Genomic DNA, 15,927 nt, shown 5'->3' with positions numbered 1-15,927 from the left:
TGGCTTCCCCATTGACTTTGCTTGTCAGAAAGTCACAAAAGGGGATCACATGACTAACACTGCAGCTGTCATAAATGTCCATTGTCAAGCATCCAAATGTAAATTATGTGGCCATGGAGACACTGCAATGGACATAAGTGTGAAAAATGGTCATAAGTCACTTTTTCAGTGCCGTTGTAACTTTGAATGCTCACTTAGCGAAATGTTGTAAGTCAAGGACCCACCTGTAGAGTATTTTTGTGGTACTTACATTGGATCAAGATGAGCACTTGGTTCATCAAGAAGAAGAATCTTAGCTTTACTGAGAACTGATCTGGCAAGACACATCAACTGCTTATGTCCATGGCTGAGGACATAGCCACCATCAATAAGAACAAAATCAAGCTGGCCTGGGAATTGCTCTATTACAGATTTCAGTCCAACCTGAAAGCATAACAATTGTACAAGGAGAGGGGAGAGAAAGAAACATTTTGTATCACACAAATGGGTTTGTTTTATTTCAGCAATTAAAGCCCTGGAGCATTATTCATAGAGCAATGTAATACTTCATATGCCACATGAGATAAAGCTAGTACAGGGTAATGACACAAAACCTTTGGAGGACATGGAACTCATTTAGCATATTTGGGAATTAACATAAAGGTACAATTTGTTATTTTAATTCTGACTTTGTAATTCTGGTGCCAATTTCTGGTTTATTTGTGCTCTGCCCTATGAAGTTTATAATTCATCTGGACTTAGTATCTTGAGTTATAGAAATTCTATTTTATATGCTGCTTCATTCTATACCTCCCTAACTATAAAAAATAAATGTGGCTTGAAGCAGAAATACTCTCACAGCAAGGAAATGTTTGTTGCTGGCGCTTTAACAATTTCCCCTTCTTTGCATCTCTCTCCATGGATTCATTTCCTTGTTCAGTCCCCAGGAGTCACCTCAGTTGCAGTTGTGCCACGATTTTTTTAAAGAGACATAAGGGGTTTATATCTGTATCTAATAAGGATTACTTGTTAAATACAAATCTTTAGTCTAAGTAACGTATGAGAATAATTCAATAGATGCAATTCCACAATTAGGCATAAAACCCCAATTACACAACTTCAGCATTCTATCATTTCCTGCTAAAATCTGTTTGGCAGATGTACTTTTATATATTGTATATTAAGGAACCAAGTATTGCTCTCAACAGTTCTTCTGTTTCCATACTAATAAAGTTTTAGTACTGAAAAAAGTGAATATTGACTGAAAGAATGACAATAGAGAAAAGGATATTTATACAGGGGAGTTTGGCAGAAACATTTACCAAGTTAACAAGCCTTTCTGGCGAATGCTAACAATGCTAACAGAAGCGATGCTTCAAGATATTCTTTCTTAAAGCTGAGAGCAGCCAAATATTGAAAAGGACAGGTATGCCCATTTTTCTCTGCCCCATTTTGGTTTCTACCAAGTCGAGCCCAATGGTGGCCATGGCCACCCAATGCATATGCAAAAAGAATAGGGCATTGCTTACACTGTTTCAACTACCTCTTGACTTTTTTTTGACTCCCTTGCAGATGTCCCTGCTGCTGTCTTATGGTAAGGAACATATTGATGTTGAGGTTCCTTTGGCAGTCTTAGATTGTATAAAATACTTCAGTCTACCAACTGAACATGCACAAAAAAGGCCATATGATGAACAGTCTTAGAAAGACTTATTTTGGTTGTTCAAGAATCATATGCAGTTCTTCTCCCAACTATATTTTAGGATCTTAGGGGAAAGAGGGTTGTAAATCCCACAAGCAAAACAAAGAAACCCTGTCCTAACTGGAGCTTTAAAAAAATAATGTTCAAAAGTGATGTTTTTATGCTTCAGAGTTCTATTTGGTTTGATTTCCATAGAAATTCTGGCAATCCCGAGTTTCTATTTCAATTGTAATTTGAAGTTTGCTTTCATAAAATGATGGGAAATAACTTTCTGCTTTCTTTCCCTTGTTCCATCCAACCATTCAATTTCTTGGTTGTAATATGTCTCAATGATATATCAATCATGCTGTTGTCTGCTTTCATGATTATCTTTTCATCTATGCAGTCTGAGATTATGGACAATCTGCTCAAGGCTATCTCTCAACACTTATTAAATTATGTACTTATAATATGATGCTAACTATTCGTTGGATGATGTTCTAATCTATACTGGCATTTCAGTTCCAGGTACTCTTGATAAGGCTAAATAAGGATTACTGAAACAAACAATGCAAAGAATCAGTTTCATCTAGTGGTTAAGGCACCAGGCTAGAAACCAGGTGACCATGAGTTCTAGTCTCACTTTAGGCATGAAAATCAGCTAGATGACTCAGTTCCTCTCTCCCAGCCCAGCCCACCTCACAGAGTTGCTGTTTTGGGAAAACAGGAGGAAGAAGGAGTTATGTTCACAGCCTTCGGTTCTTTACAAAAAATAATAAAGCTGTGTTCTAAATAAATATTTATAAAATAACCTCCTAGTATCATTTCTGTAACCCTTACAAAAGACCCAGAGAAGATGGGATTGGATTTTTTTGTGTGTCTTTTTAAAAATATACTTTTGAGTTGAGATAATAGGTAAATAGTGTCCTTAAAAGGTACCATTGCAGCCTTTTATTATCCCCGAAGACTGGTCTCAAAATAATCCCCAAACCACTAAAATAAAAAAAAAGTCACTTGTTTCCAAAGAAAACATTAAAAATGTTTTATCACCAGATGGAGCCATTACAATGTAAAATATTACACCCTCGATTGATGAAGGAAAAAGATGCATCTTACTTTGTGTGTGTGTTTTTACTTTAACTTCATTAAAGTAATAATGTCAAAATTAAAACGTAATTAAATAAATAAAGTGAAGGTTCAGTTTGTCCCACAAAGATATGCTGCTGTCAAGCCAAGATAGCTGTGCATTGGTCTCACTTCAGTCTTTTTTCACGCTTAGTTTTAGAGCAGAAGTACCTATGATAGCCTTGATAAATTATCTACACTTAGCAGTTAAGGACACTGAGCTTTCTGTCAGCTAGAAAGCTGACAGCCTGGGTTCAAAACCCTAGCTAGCACCGAAGGATTGGGTGAGTTCCCATTATTTGCTCCAGCTCTTGATAACCTAGCAGTTTGAAAGCATGCAAATGTACCACCACCTAGAGTTAGACACAATTGGACAGGGAAAATCTTAATCTTTACCTTAAGGACTTAGAGTGTTATAATAAAAACTATATGTAATTTTAAAAAGTACAATAATATTTTGTTCTTCTGAATCTCAGTATTCAGTGGTCCGAACTATGCTACTTGTGAGACTGCTGAATAGATTGGGATTGATATATTCTGTTTTTTGCATTTACATGCCACTTTTCCTCTTTGATAATTCAAAAATGCATATATCTGGTAAGATGAGTAAAGTTTCCTTTCAGTCATATTGCATGTTATTTTTTTAAATTATGTCCTTGTAGTTTTCTTGGCAACAATGCAGAAATGTTTTGCCATTTCCTTCTTATGCGTTTTTTCTCTTTAATTCCAAGTCGATAGCCCTGGCATACCCTGAATGACTAATTAAGTCTGATTCACCTTAGTTTCCAAGCCCAGTCAAGGTCCTCCTAACTCTAATCCTTCTAAGACACATGAAAGGAATCTCTAAATTTCATCCTTACCACAAACCTGTAAGATAGACAGAGTTGAAACAGAATGACTACTTCAAGGTCATCTAGTAAACTAAGTAAATAAGAACTGAATCAGTATCTGATCCAATTTCAATATTTTAACTACCACATTATCCTACAAATGTGCCCCAACAATTGTAGGTTTTTTCCTTAAGATGCTTGTGTTTCATCTCCAAACACTGGCTGAGACACACTTAAGTTGTCCTTAGTTCTTCTGAAATAATAACAATAGTATTAGCAATAGCACTTAGACTTATAGGGCTTTACATCACTCTCTGAGCAGTTTATAATGTCAGCATAGTGCTCCCAAACAATCTGGGTCATTTTACTGACATTGGAAGAATGGAAGGTTGAGTCAACTTTGAGATGGTCAGGATTGATCTCCTGGCTATGGGCAAAGTTAGCCTGCAATACTGGTTTCTAACTACGTCGCCATTACAGTGCCTAATAATACAAAATCTATTGTGGTTTACCACCTATTACACAGGAAATAAAATAGTTTCAGGTCAATGAATGATACTAGTGTTTACTGACCATTTCAAATTGATGCAGTAACACTCCACACATACATGCACACTCCCATCTGTGGCCATTCTGTTATTGTCTCTCTAAAGAGATTAACATAGATGAGTTCTATTTGGTGATCCATCTGAACTGGCAGATAGCAAATATACTGCAAGTGCTTGTAACTATTTGGACCTTATTTATTTAGCACAAGACTGAAATAAGAAAACAATGGACAAATGGGAACACCCCTCCCATTTGGAATGGGAGGGAAGGTAAATTTTAAATAAAACGCCGTTTGATTCATGTTATCAGCTTGATTTATGGTAAAATGAGTAATAAGATGAAAGGAATCTGAGGCTTAAAGATGGTAAGCAAAATTCTACAGACAGAACTGCTCTGTTCTTGCTCAGAACAATAATTGGCAGATGGTTTTCCTGCCAGCTAGTGATGGGCAGAACTCATCATAGAAGGAAATTTATTTTCAGATGAATAATCTGTTTCGTGGCAAATATAGTTTTAGGCCTGGGGACTCTTCCAACACCACTGCACCCACTGTTTTGAAGATGATTAGAAAACTATAATCAGTTCACAAATTCCCATTAAGGTTACTGTGCTATGGTACATCATGACTTCCACTCTATTTCCACCCAAATGCTGATGTTTTTTCAAGTGTTTAAATCTTTTATATTTCAAGGATCACCTAACTACATCGACCTGTGGGCTAATTTGTGAACTGCCATCATCCTGACACATTAAGTGGTAAAGAGATGCTTATATAAAGAGATGCTTTAATTAAGCTGTGCATAATTTTTTGTCTGTTTTCTTATTTTCCAAAGACTTAAAAGTTTTCAAAACATTAGCATGTTAGCTGTCTTTTATATAACCTTTCATAGCTTATTATATACAGTATATTCAAATCAGTGGTGGGTTGCAGGCGGTATGCCCTGGTACGGGTGTACTGGAGCCAGCCCGGAGCACTGGATACCATTCCAGGACGGTGCTCCGGAGGGCCCAGCTGTCTGCCCGAGCTCCTTACCTGTGTTTTAAAGCTTCTGTGCTGCTGTGCAAGTAATGGCACATACAGCGCCTGCGTGATGCTCCACAGAGCAGCTGGAGCATCATGGAGCATGGTGGAGGAGCTAAGATGCATGTGTGCACTGCATGCATGTGCGTGCATGCTGCACGCATCCATGAGAACACCGCCAGCCCCGTTCCAACTGTACCAGTTGGAACAGGATTTGAAACCCACCACTAATTCAAATCTACAACTCCAGATGAATTCAGCTGGAAAATGATATAAAACATATTATAAAATAAACATTAGAAAATACATTAGAAAAATTCAAAAAAAATGTCATTTTGAATAATGTTTTATTTCTAAGTTTATACTAGTCATGGAAGGTACTGGAAGCAGTAAGTTACCAAAATATAATATGATATCTAGAAGAGCTTAAACATTTTTTTAAATCTGTTAAATTTTTAAAAGCTTCCACTGAACAGGATTTCCAGATTTTATTGTGTAGGAGCATACCTTATGATGATAGTTTATTCAGAATTCTAGTTTTGACTTTCTATCCTGCTTTGATTTTACTCATTCCTGAATGTATCTTCACAATCAGAGCATTGTACATTGACCCAGCTCTTTGCCACATTTCCAAATCTAGCTTCAAGTTCAAACCCAATAAACAAACAAATGTAGGATATAAAGACCATGCAAAAGTAAAACAAGCAAGAGTAAATAAACCCACCAAGGCAATGGAGATTCTAATGTTGTTAACTTTTGAGCAAGCAAATAAAATGATTTAGTGATTTTCCTAATTATATGTGTAGTTCTTTTATCAAGGGAGTGCATTTTGTAAGGAACAAGGAGAAATCTATTTTATAAACTGTCAGATAGATGAAAAAGTTCTTGGGGCGAGTATCTTCTCCTATTTATATGTTTGCTTATTTATGTGAAAATTGTTATCCGTGTTTCTAAAATGGATACTCATTCATGTGTACCTTATAAAGATCTTGCTTAAGAGTTAAAGAACAAAGGTGGACATTTCCTACCTCTTCAGCAACATTCCATAGTTCTTCATCACTCCATTGTCCATAAGGATCCAAGTTTTTTCTAAAAGATCCAGAGAATATGAACACTTTCTGTGGAAGCAGAAAAAAAATTGAAACAAAAATATTGTTAAAAATAATGTCACAAGCTAGAAATAAGAAATAACTTTTAATTTTCTCTGAATTAACAAATCAGATACTTGAATTTGTTAATAGTTTTCCTTTTCCCAAACAGTGATAATTTTCTAAGTACAACCAGGGATTTGTTTCCTTGAATAACCACTATAGATAAACTTTATGAAACTTATCTATTAAGTACCACAGAGTTCACTGGTGGTTTTCTATTTTCTATTCTCAAAATAAATGAAGATGTTTCAGTCCTCTATAGTTTTCATTTTGTAGCTATATCATACTTATATACTATCTAGAAATATATAGGACATAATAGTATAGCATACCATAGCATACCATAGCATACTGTACAGTACAGTGGTGGATTTCAATTTATTTTACTACCGGTTCGCTCGTGCGCGCACACTCGTGCAATACTTCATGCGCAGAAGCATCCGGGTGGGTAGGTGGCGCCCCCTGTCACCGCCACTACCTGTTCGCCTGATCTGGCGCGAACCAACAGAAACCCATCTCTGATACAGTAGAGTAGGGTAGGATACAGTATATGATTATACTATAATTGGCTGATTTCTCTAAACATGGCGGCTAATCAGAGTCAAGATTCATAAGTACAGTACCTTTAGATACATTGAGAAGAAAAAGAAATTCCAGAAGATTACAACAGCAAGTTATTAATTTATAGCCAAGACAACTGCTTAGGCATGCTCATGAAGTCACAAAAGTTTCAACTTGAAGATGACATTACATGTTCAGTTTTATTGGTTTTAGGTAATAAATTACTTTGTTAATTGTTTTAAATAGTAAATAATCAAGAATTAGTTGGCATAGACTATTGGGTCATTTTGTGATATGGTAAAGTTTTACTTTGATTTCTTAAATTTGATCTTCTCTACTAAAACTACCAAGAATTTCCTTGGCAGATAAAACGGAAGTTGAAACCTTTGCTTCTTCATTGTCTTGCCTAATTCCAGCAATTAGGTTGGGTTGGGTTTCCATAAATTTAATGGCTTTTCCTGTGCCTGAGACAATCCATTATTGGCAACTATAACTTCCAATCAGATCACCAGCCCAAGTCTGCTCAGTCTTAGGGGCACTAACCTACTAATCTCAGCACAGAGGCAGAGCCTTCTGTATTTTGGCACATCAATTGTGGCATTATATCCCCCAAGAGGTGCCCAATAGGTCCCCATCCTTTCAAACTGCTATGAGCTGCTCCAATATTTTATTTTGCTAAGTTTTTGCTTTTTGTCATTCCTGATCTTTTTTCCCCCTGCATTTAGTTGTATACTTGGGCACTGGGTAGGATGAAAAACAGCATGTAAATAATTATATAATATATATAAATACTACATAAATAAAATGGTAATTTTTACTGAGGAGGGAGGCATGTTTGTATTTGTCACATTAACATTTGCCATTTGACAATGATCTTTAATCAAGCATGTACATATTCAAAGCACTCATTTGCAATACACACTTGCAAATCAAAATCTATGCTTGTTGGCTTAATTTAATGAGCTTTATTTTTCAAGTATAGATGCATAGAATTGCAGCCCTAGATTAATACTCCAAAACAGCTTTCTAAATTCCCTTCAAGAGAAAGGGAATGGTTCAAGGCCCACAGACCCTGTTCAACCAATATCACATACCTATCCAACATCAAGAAACAAACACTTCATGAGAAAATGATAGGAAAGCCTTTCTTTTATCTCTGCAGAAAATTCAAATTATCCTATGGTTCCTGAGAATAGGTCCTAAGTACAGAACTTCAGCACTGATGATAAAAGAGAAATGCTTGAAACAAAAGAGCACATGTTCTTCTTTATTAAATTTATATGGAGCATTATTTGAAAATCTATTCCTAGTTAGAGAAAAATAACTTGCCTGAGGCAGGGCCTGTTGATTAAGATCTTTGTTGTCTTATGCTTCTGTAGGTTTCTTTAACTTAATGGAATTAGCCGTGTTCTCTATGGCAGTGGTCCCCAACCTTTTTATCGCCGCGGACCAGTCAGCCTTTGATAATTTTACCGTGGCCCGCTGAGCGCGCGCAGGGGTGGGGGGGGCGTTGTTCTGCAGCGATCATGGCCCCCAGCCATTAATGTCTAAACTGCTGCAAGATATACTTAAATATTGATAAAATGTGAGGGGGTGTACTCACTTCTGTGATATCTATCCATCCATGTCTGTCTCTGTCTCTGTCTCTGTCTCTCTCTGTGTATGTATGTGTGTATGCGTGTATGTGTATATATCCTCTATCTATCTATCATCTATCTATCTATTTATCTATTTATCCATCCATCCATCCATCCCTCTCTATCTATCAATCACCTATCCACCATCTATCTATCTATTCTAGCTGGCTGGGCAATTTGGGGAGTTGAAGTCCAAAAGTGTTAAAGTTGCTGAGATTGAGAAATGAGGACGAAACAAAAGGGAAGAGAATGAAACAAGGTCGTAGAGAGAGATTGCAAAATGAAAGGGCAACTTCTTTTTTTATTTCCTTCCACCCCCACCACCCCCACCACCCCCACCACCCCCACCGTGCCTCTCTGGCAATTGGCTGCCCAGGAGGTGGGGAGGGGAAGATGTTTCACAGACAGCTGCCACCCGCCCATCTCTCTCTCTCTCTCTCTCTCTCTCTCTCTCTCTCTCTCTCTCTCTCCCTCTCTCTCCGCCTCCCCATCTGACCTCGGCTGCTCCACGGCGGAGACCCCAGAAGGCAAGCAAAAAAAAAAAAAAGGGCTCAGGAGTGGGGGAAGAAAACAAACCCCATCACGTTCCTATCTGTGAAAGCTCCCCGCTCCCTTCCTGGGCAGCCAATTGCCAGAGAGGCAGTGTGTGTACGTGTGTGTGTGGGGGGGGGGTTGGCAGCCCGCGGCGCGCCTAGTCCGCTGTGGAACGCGCTGCCACCCGCCCAGCGCTCGCTCTCTCGCTCTCTCTCTCTCTCCCCCCCCCTCCAATCTCCCGATTCTGCTTCGACCGGCCAGAAACTTGTCCCCGCTTGCCCGGGGACTGGCCTCTGATTGGCTGGCGGGGAGAAAGCCTCGCCAGGGAAGGAGGCGAGGACTCCGCGGTGACGTCATGGGGACGGCGCCCCCAGGTAGCGGCGAACCGAACGCGCTCCGTCTCCACGGGCTACCAAGGCGGCCGGGCGGGCGGCCGGGGTGGGAGTGGGGTTTGGACCGGAGAGGTGGCTCTCGGGTTCGAGTCCCGGGGTTGATCTCAGGCTGCGCGTGTGGGTGAAGAGGCAGCAGGGATCATGGCCCCCAGCCGCTGCAGCGATCATGGCCCCCGGCCGCTGCGCGGCCCGGTGCCAGGTACTCCACGGCCCGGCACCGGTCCGCGGACCGGGGGTTGGGGACCACTGCTCTATGGTATTAGTTTCTCGAGATTAGTGGGTGTGGTTGTACTAATATAATAGAGAAACTATGTCTGGCATAGTTTACACTTGGCTAGGTTTGTGAAGATCAATTAAATAGTTTGGAATCCTATGATGACCATGAAATTTAACTGAACGAACCAGTTTGGGTTTTGTTTTTTTTTAGAAAAGGAAGCAATAGCTTCATAATACCTACAATATCTCTTACCAATAGTTATCTAGTATGCATGAGATGATGTATTTGCTTTCCCAAAAGAGATGAATTTCCTAATTGCACTGCTCAGTTTGCAAAAGGAGACCTTGTAAAATATTCCACTTCTATTCTAAATTTAGAATATAATTTTTCATATAGTTTCTTAATCTGTTAAAATTTATTTCAAAACGGTTTCTGTATTGGTATGTTCTAGGAAGTGGGAGCAGCAAGTTAAAGAGAGAGATGCCTATGCTATGCTTCTTACAATTTCAGAATTTAAAATAAAGTATTAATTTGTATTATTTTTGATTTTATTTCTGGGTTTTGCTCTGCAAATTTTCTTAACACTTCATATATGCAAATTAGAAATAAGGGCCATTTGCTCAATTGGCTGAACCCAAGGCATTGAATTACATAAAGTTTATCAGAATTAAAATGCCATATTTTTACATCCTTGTACCAAGTATAATTGCATTTCAATCTTTAGGGAAAAGATATAAGTGTAGTATAATCAATTAATCATAATCAATCAGCTGTAAAACTAAATAATGTCACCATGTAAGTCTTCAAACTAATTATCCACTAATATTTGAATCACAATATTTTGTACTGTTTTATCCCAGATGGCACATTTTTAGGGTTGCAGGTAAGCAATTCAGATCAGTCATTCTTTCTGGCATAATCCACCATTTCTTGCTTTATGAACCAGTGGGAGGGTGAGAGTGGTTGGTTTTGCATGAATGGTGGGCAAGTGTAAGCGAGCAGCTCCATTTGCGCAAGCCACGGGCATGCACACCCGCTGCTTATGTAAATGGAGAGTGCACAGATGTGCTTGCACTTGCCCAATGCTTCCATGGCCCAGTTCCAAACAGTTCTGAATGGTCTGGGGTTGGAGATCCCAGTCTTAGAAGTCATGAAAGATCAAAATGACATCAGGCATGTCAAGAAACAATGACACCATTTGTGCAAGGAAGGAACCTGTTAATTACATATCAGTTCAGTATTGCTTGACATCGATGCCAGACATCATGTTTGAACAGTACATTAAGTAGGAATGAGCGTATCAAGAATAAATCATGTCAAACCAAACCAATTTCCTTTATTTGATAAAGTGACTAATGGACAAAGTGTACTTTGAGTTTAGCAAAGTGTCTCCTGAGATTCCAGTAAAAAAAGATATGACAAAATGTGGATTGGATTGCACCATCTGGTAGATGGATACCAAGCTGGTTGAATCACCCCAACTGAACAATAGTTGTTCTGTGTCAAGTTGGAGGGAAATGTTGAATGACATATTATAAGATTCCATAATAGATCATTTATTGTTCAACATATTTGTCAAAAGATTTGGATTAGAAAATATTATCAAATTGGCAGTGACACAAAAATGGGGGGGGGGGGGGAATAGCAAATGGCTTAGATGCCAGTATCATGATTCAGGAGGATCCCTATAAACTGGACCAATAGGAAGAAATTAATAAGATAACTTCCAACAAAGGGAAATGCAAAAGTTTATATTTTTAACATTAATATTCCCTGCAATGTAGAATCCTGAAGATCCTAGGACTTTTTGCTTCTTGTTTCATAATTCAATGGTGTCCTTTAAAGCCTATTATTCATGCTTGCTCAAAAACATTGTATGAAATTTGATTGTATCTTCTATCCTCTCCTTTTAATTAATTCCTGTATTCAATTCAATTCAGTTTATTGTTGTCATAGGCCATTTCAAGCAAAGTGCTCTGTAAAAATGTGTGTATGTGTGTGTTTAAACTGTTTTAGTGGGTGATAAATAAAGTTTAAGACAACATTAAAATATATTTATAAAACAACCTAACTACCAGCTTTAAGTGAGATTCAGGATTCAGACTACATTAAATTGTAATGTAGACACTAAAATTTTACTAAGTATGAGATCTAAAATTACAACAAAGTGACTCCTGTACTTGAACATTTCCTTTCAGTTCTGGGTATAACTGCTAACATTGCAAGCTAATCTTAGCTAATCTCCAAACGCTAAGAATGGTTAAAGTAGGTGATTACTTTGAAGGGGATCACTAGAAATCTCTCTGTAAAAGAGACTAAAAAAATTGGATTAGAATATATATGATTTTCATCTGCACTGAGTTAAATTATATCCTATTGATTCATGTCATACTGGAGAGGAGGAGAAATGCTGTGGATTAGAAGATCCTTCAGCCCAGAGGTGGGGAAAGCAATGTTGGTTGTAATTTTGATTGTAATTTATGAAATGAATGGCTTATATTCAATCTTATCTGATGCATCTTTGTCTTTTTGCTGAATTTTCATCTGATTCAGAAGAAACATGCAAACTATGTCTCCATGAAAGACAGTCATTCTTCTGTGCTTCCTTCTCTAGTCACATACTTCAGTTTGTCCACTAATTTTCTATTGTGTCATGATTTCTATATTGGGAAAACTACAATTTGCATATGTATTTGCCTTACAAATAGATTTAGTTTGAACTGCATTTCATCTTCTTTATCAACAAAATATATGCATTTAGACTTTGTCCACTTTGATAGTATGGTGAACTGTGATTTAGCTGAAATTCAAACATGTATGAGCCAACCAAAGCAATGAGGTAAAAGACACTGCAAATTCACAACTGTATCAAACAACTTATATTCACTTCCTGTATGTCTCTTAATGAAAAATCTTAATATTGAAATGAAATTGTTTTATATGAACAAAATATATTGATAGGTACACTTGGTCTGGTCACTTTCTCTCAGCCTTAGGAAGGAGGCTCTGGTAAGCTGCTTCTGAAAAACCGTGCAAGGAAACTATAGATATTTGGCCAGGCAGGCTCTGAGAATTGGAAACCATTGAATGGAAGAAAAAACATTCACAAACTGGTACAGATTTACCTGAGGTATTACTCCAAATGCTTTTCTCCACTGCTGTACAGGGATTGTGTTCCACGAGACACCATCAATCTGGATATCTCCTTCTGTATTCAAGATTCTTAAAAAGGCAAAGAGCAAAGTACTTTTCCCTGAGCCAGTTCTTCCTAGAAGGCCCACCTGAAATATTGATTAACATAAAATATTGAAGGAACTGGCATTCATAAATTTGGTGAAATTAACAAATTCATAAACTAACATTTTTAAAAAAAACATTGTTGGCTCTTCTGTTTTGTGGTTTTTGTTTGGATAAGGTTTAAATTAAAATATTCTTACCCTTTGTCCTGGACCTATTGAAAAGGAAATATTTTCTAACACTGCCAATCCTCCATCTACATATTTAGCAGTAAGATTCTTCACTGTCATTTGCCCACCAGATGGCCAGATATGTTCTTCCTTTGCATGCACATTTTCAATGATGACAGCATGAGAAAGCTCCTTATTTTTTGATGCCGGTAAAGGTTTAGATTCTTCTGTTGGCAGATCAATGAATTTAAATACTCTACTCACTGACCGCATCTGAAAAACCAGAGAATATTTATCTTAAATGCTATGCTTTCTTTAATATATCTCTTGGTCAAACATGTATAGACTGATATCATAGAGAAAGTATGAGTGAGAACATCACATGTTAATACGTTTATCTCTATATTTTGTTATTCATATTGTGAGTACAGACTATTTGAACTGACATTTCTTTCTTCCCAAGCCAGTTCCTTCTTTAATGATATCTTCCAGACCTTTGGAATTCTTGGCTACTGAAAATAAAGCACTTCCACACTGTTTAGAGTCCCAAATCCGGGATGCCACGGTATGGATGGTCATTTGATGATAGCAAAAAGCTATGCATATTTCTTTGCAGTAATTTAGTGGTGAGCCTCATTTTTGCAGTCCACTTAGGCTAGTCCAACACTGCCGGCATTTTACTTCCTAACTCAGTGATGATTTCATATCCTTGCTTGGAGATGCCATGAAAAGTGAAAGCCACTGTCCACCCAATCACATTGGCACTTTGCAATTTGATAAATTTAGTGCTAGAGAAGGAAAGTGATAAAACCTCTAGATTTCTCCCCCATCTTTTATCCTGAGTTAGAAAGACTCAAAACTAGCAATGCCATACAGGACCTGAAGCTTACAATTAGCAACAGGAGTTTCCTACGGTGGGGAAATTGAGCCACAGCATCTCTTCCTCCAACTGCTACTCTCCACTTAGTCCTTCAACACTTTCAGTTGTGCTGCAATTTTTAACAACCTTTTTAAGCATCTCAGCCCTCAAGTAGCACTCTGCAACACTGCTGAATTGCCAGAACACAGAAATCCTATGCTCTTTTCCAATTAGCAAAAAAATATTTGAGGAAGTGAAAATAATTAACTGGGGACCAAATAAAAAATATTTTTCAACATATACAATAACAAGTGTATTTCATCATATAATATAGAATGCATGCATAATATAAGAAAATTTAAGGTGTAACTGTTCTTTTATTGTACATTTGATTAAAAGAATCCCAATGATTGCTATAATATTTAGAAATGTTGCATTTCCAAAATTGATGCATAAACTATATTGTCCTTCTTCACAGATAAACCAGCAGTATTAGAACCTAAACTATTGCATGGAAAGAATCATTGCTGAAAGAGAGATCTGAATTTTTAATTCAAATTACTAGAAATATGTAGCATTTCAAAGTAATTCCAGAGGTGTTTGCACTTGTCTGAAACAGCTTTTTAAACTTATTTTTAATTATTTGAATTAAAATTCAATTAAATATTAAATAAACTATTGAATTATTTCAATCTAAAAAACTAAAATACATGGAATGAAATATAACTAGAAGTATAACAAATGTAGAGAATTATAAAGGAACATAATTTCTATATATTAGAAAATTGGGATATTATAAAATATATTGCATCTGTTTTCTAAACAAAACCTGAAAGTCCCCATTAAGCTTTAAATTTTATTAACATTAATATTGAAAGTAGAATATCAAGTAAGGCACAAATACTATTCTTCAAAAAATTCAGATTTTAAATGTGGCACAAATCAGTATATAAAATTGTAACAGCTTATTGGTTCCAATTAGAATTAAATTTGATATCTAATTTACTTTTTATGAAGTTGTTTTGGATAGAGGGCATGTTTCCACAGTTGCATTAGTCATTCTTCTAAATGTACAATTAAATAACTTTTCTAATAAAAAAACTATAAAGAATTCTTGTCATTATTAGTATGTATACTGCCAATTCATGTATTTGGAAGGAAAATATAATGAAATTTAATTTTAAAAATCTGAGATTACAATGAAATTACAGCTTTCAAAATTTGTTACATTCTATTGTAAACAATTTTTCAGAAATGCTGAGATTTGGAATGTTCCCACTATATATAGAAAAACATAATCTTTTTTCCCCAAAAATTTTATTTTATTCAAAAGTAAGTTAAAATACAAAACTCAAAAAAAAAAAAAACAGAAGAAAAAAAAACAAAGAAAAAATCCCACAACACATTGAAGACATTAAAAAGGTGCAAAAAACCCCAATGCATAGATACACATTATCCTCCCAATTGAATACCGATTAATACAATATTAATTCCCACCCCTTGCAAAACAGCCTCCCCCATTTTTTTTTTTAAAAATGGTAAATCTATTTGCAAATTATTGGTCTGTCTCTATGTACTATATTAATGACAGAATAATTAACAGGAAGAAAGATAATAACACAAAAGATGATATTAAGCTTTCAAAACTCTGTTATCAAACTGTTATTGTAAACTACTCATAGAAAATTTACTATGGAATCTTATCTATCCCAAATCATCCCAAAAATTAAAAGTAATTCATCCTGGATCAAATATCCATGCTTGCTTCTTAATCTTTTATTAATTTTGTCTAATTAAGTATAATAGATTTAGTCTCCCTAATCAGTCTATCTTCCACAAAAGTTCAAATAGAAGTGATTTCCAGTTAAGTGTAAGTCCTTTTGTGCACCGAATTTGTCCAAAATTAAATGTCTCTATATGTCATCTGATCCATTGTTGCTCTGTGTAACTTAATCAGGCAATTTAAAAAAGCACAGAAGCAGAA

The 15,927-nt window shown here is 36.6% G+C and overlaps 1 protein-coding gene across 1 annotated transcript in view; it reads right to left on the bottom strand.

The window, feature by feature from the left end:
• CFTR (CF transmembrane conductance regulator) overlaps positions 1-15,927 on the bottom strand; it is a 90,861-nt gene that overhangs the window by 12,766 nt on the left and 62,168 nt on the right. Inside the window, 4 exon segments of the mRNA XM_032221843.1 lie at positions 251-423; positions 6,214-6,303; positions 12,803-12,958; positions 13,115-13,357. Of these exon segments, the coding sequence (XP_032077734.1) occupies positions 251-423; positions 6,214-6,303; positions 12,803-12,958; positions 13,115-13,357 (662 nt within the window).

This window comes from Thamnophis elegans, chromosome 7 (genome assembly GCF_009769535.1).
Source record: "Thamnophis elegans isolate rThaEle1 chromosome 7, rThaEle1.pri, whole genome shotgun sequence".
In the NCBI taxonomy this organism is placed as follows: domain Eukaryota; kingdom Metazoa; phylum Chordata; class Lepidosauria; order Squamata; family Colubridae; genus Thamnophis; species Thamnophis elegans.
Note: the sequence above shows the minus strand (reverse complement) of the source record. Positions and strands in the feature narration are given on the sequence as shown.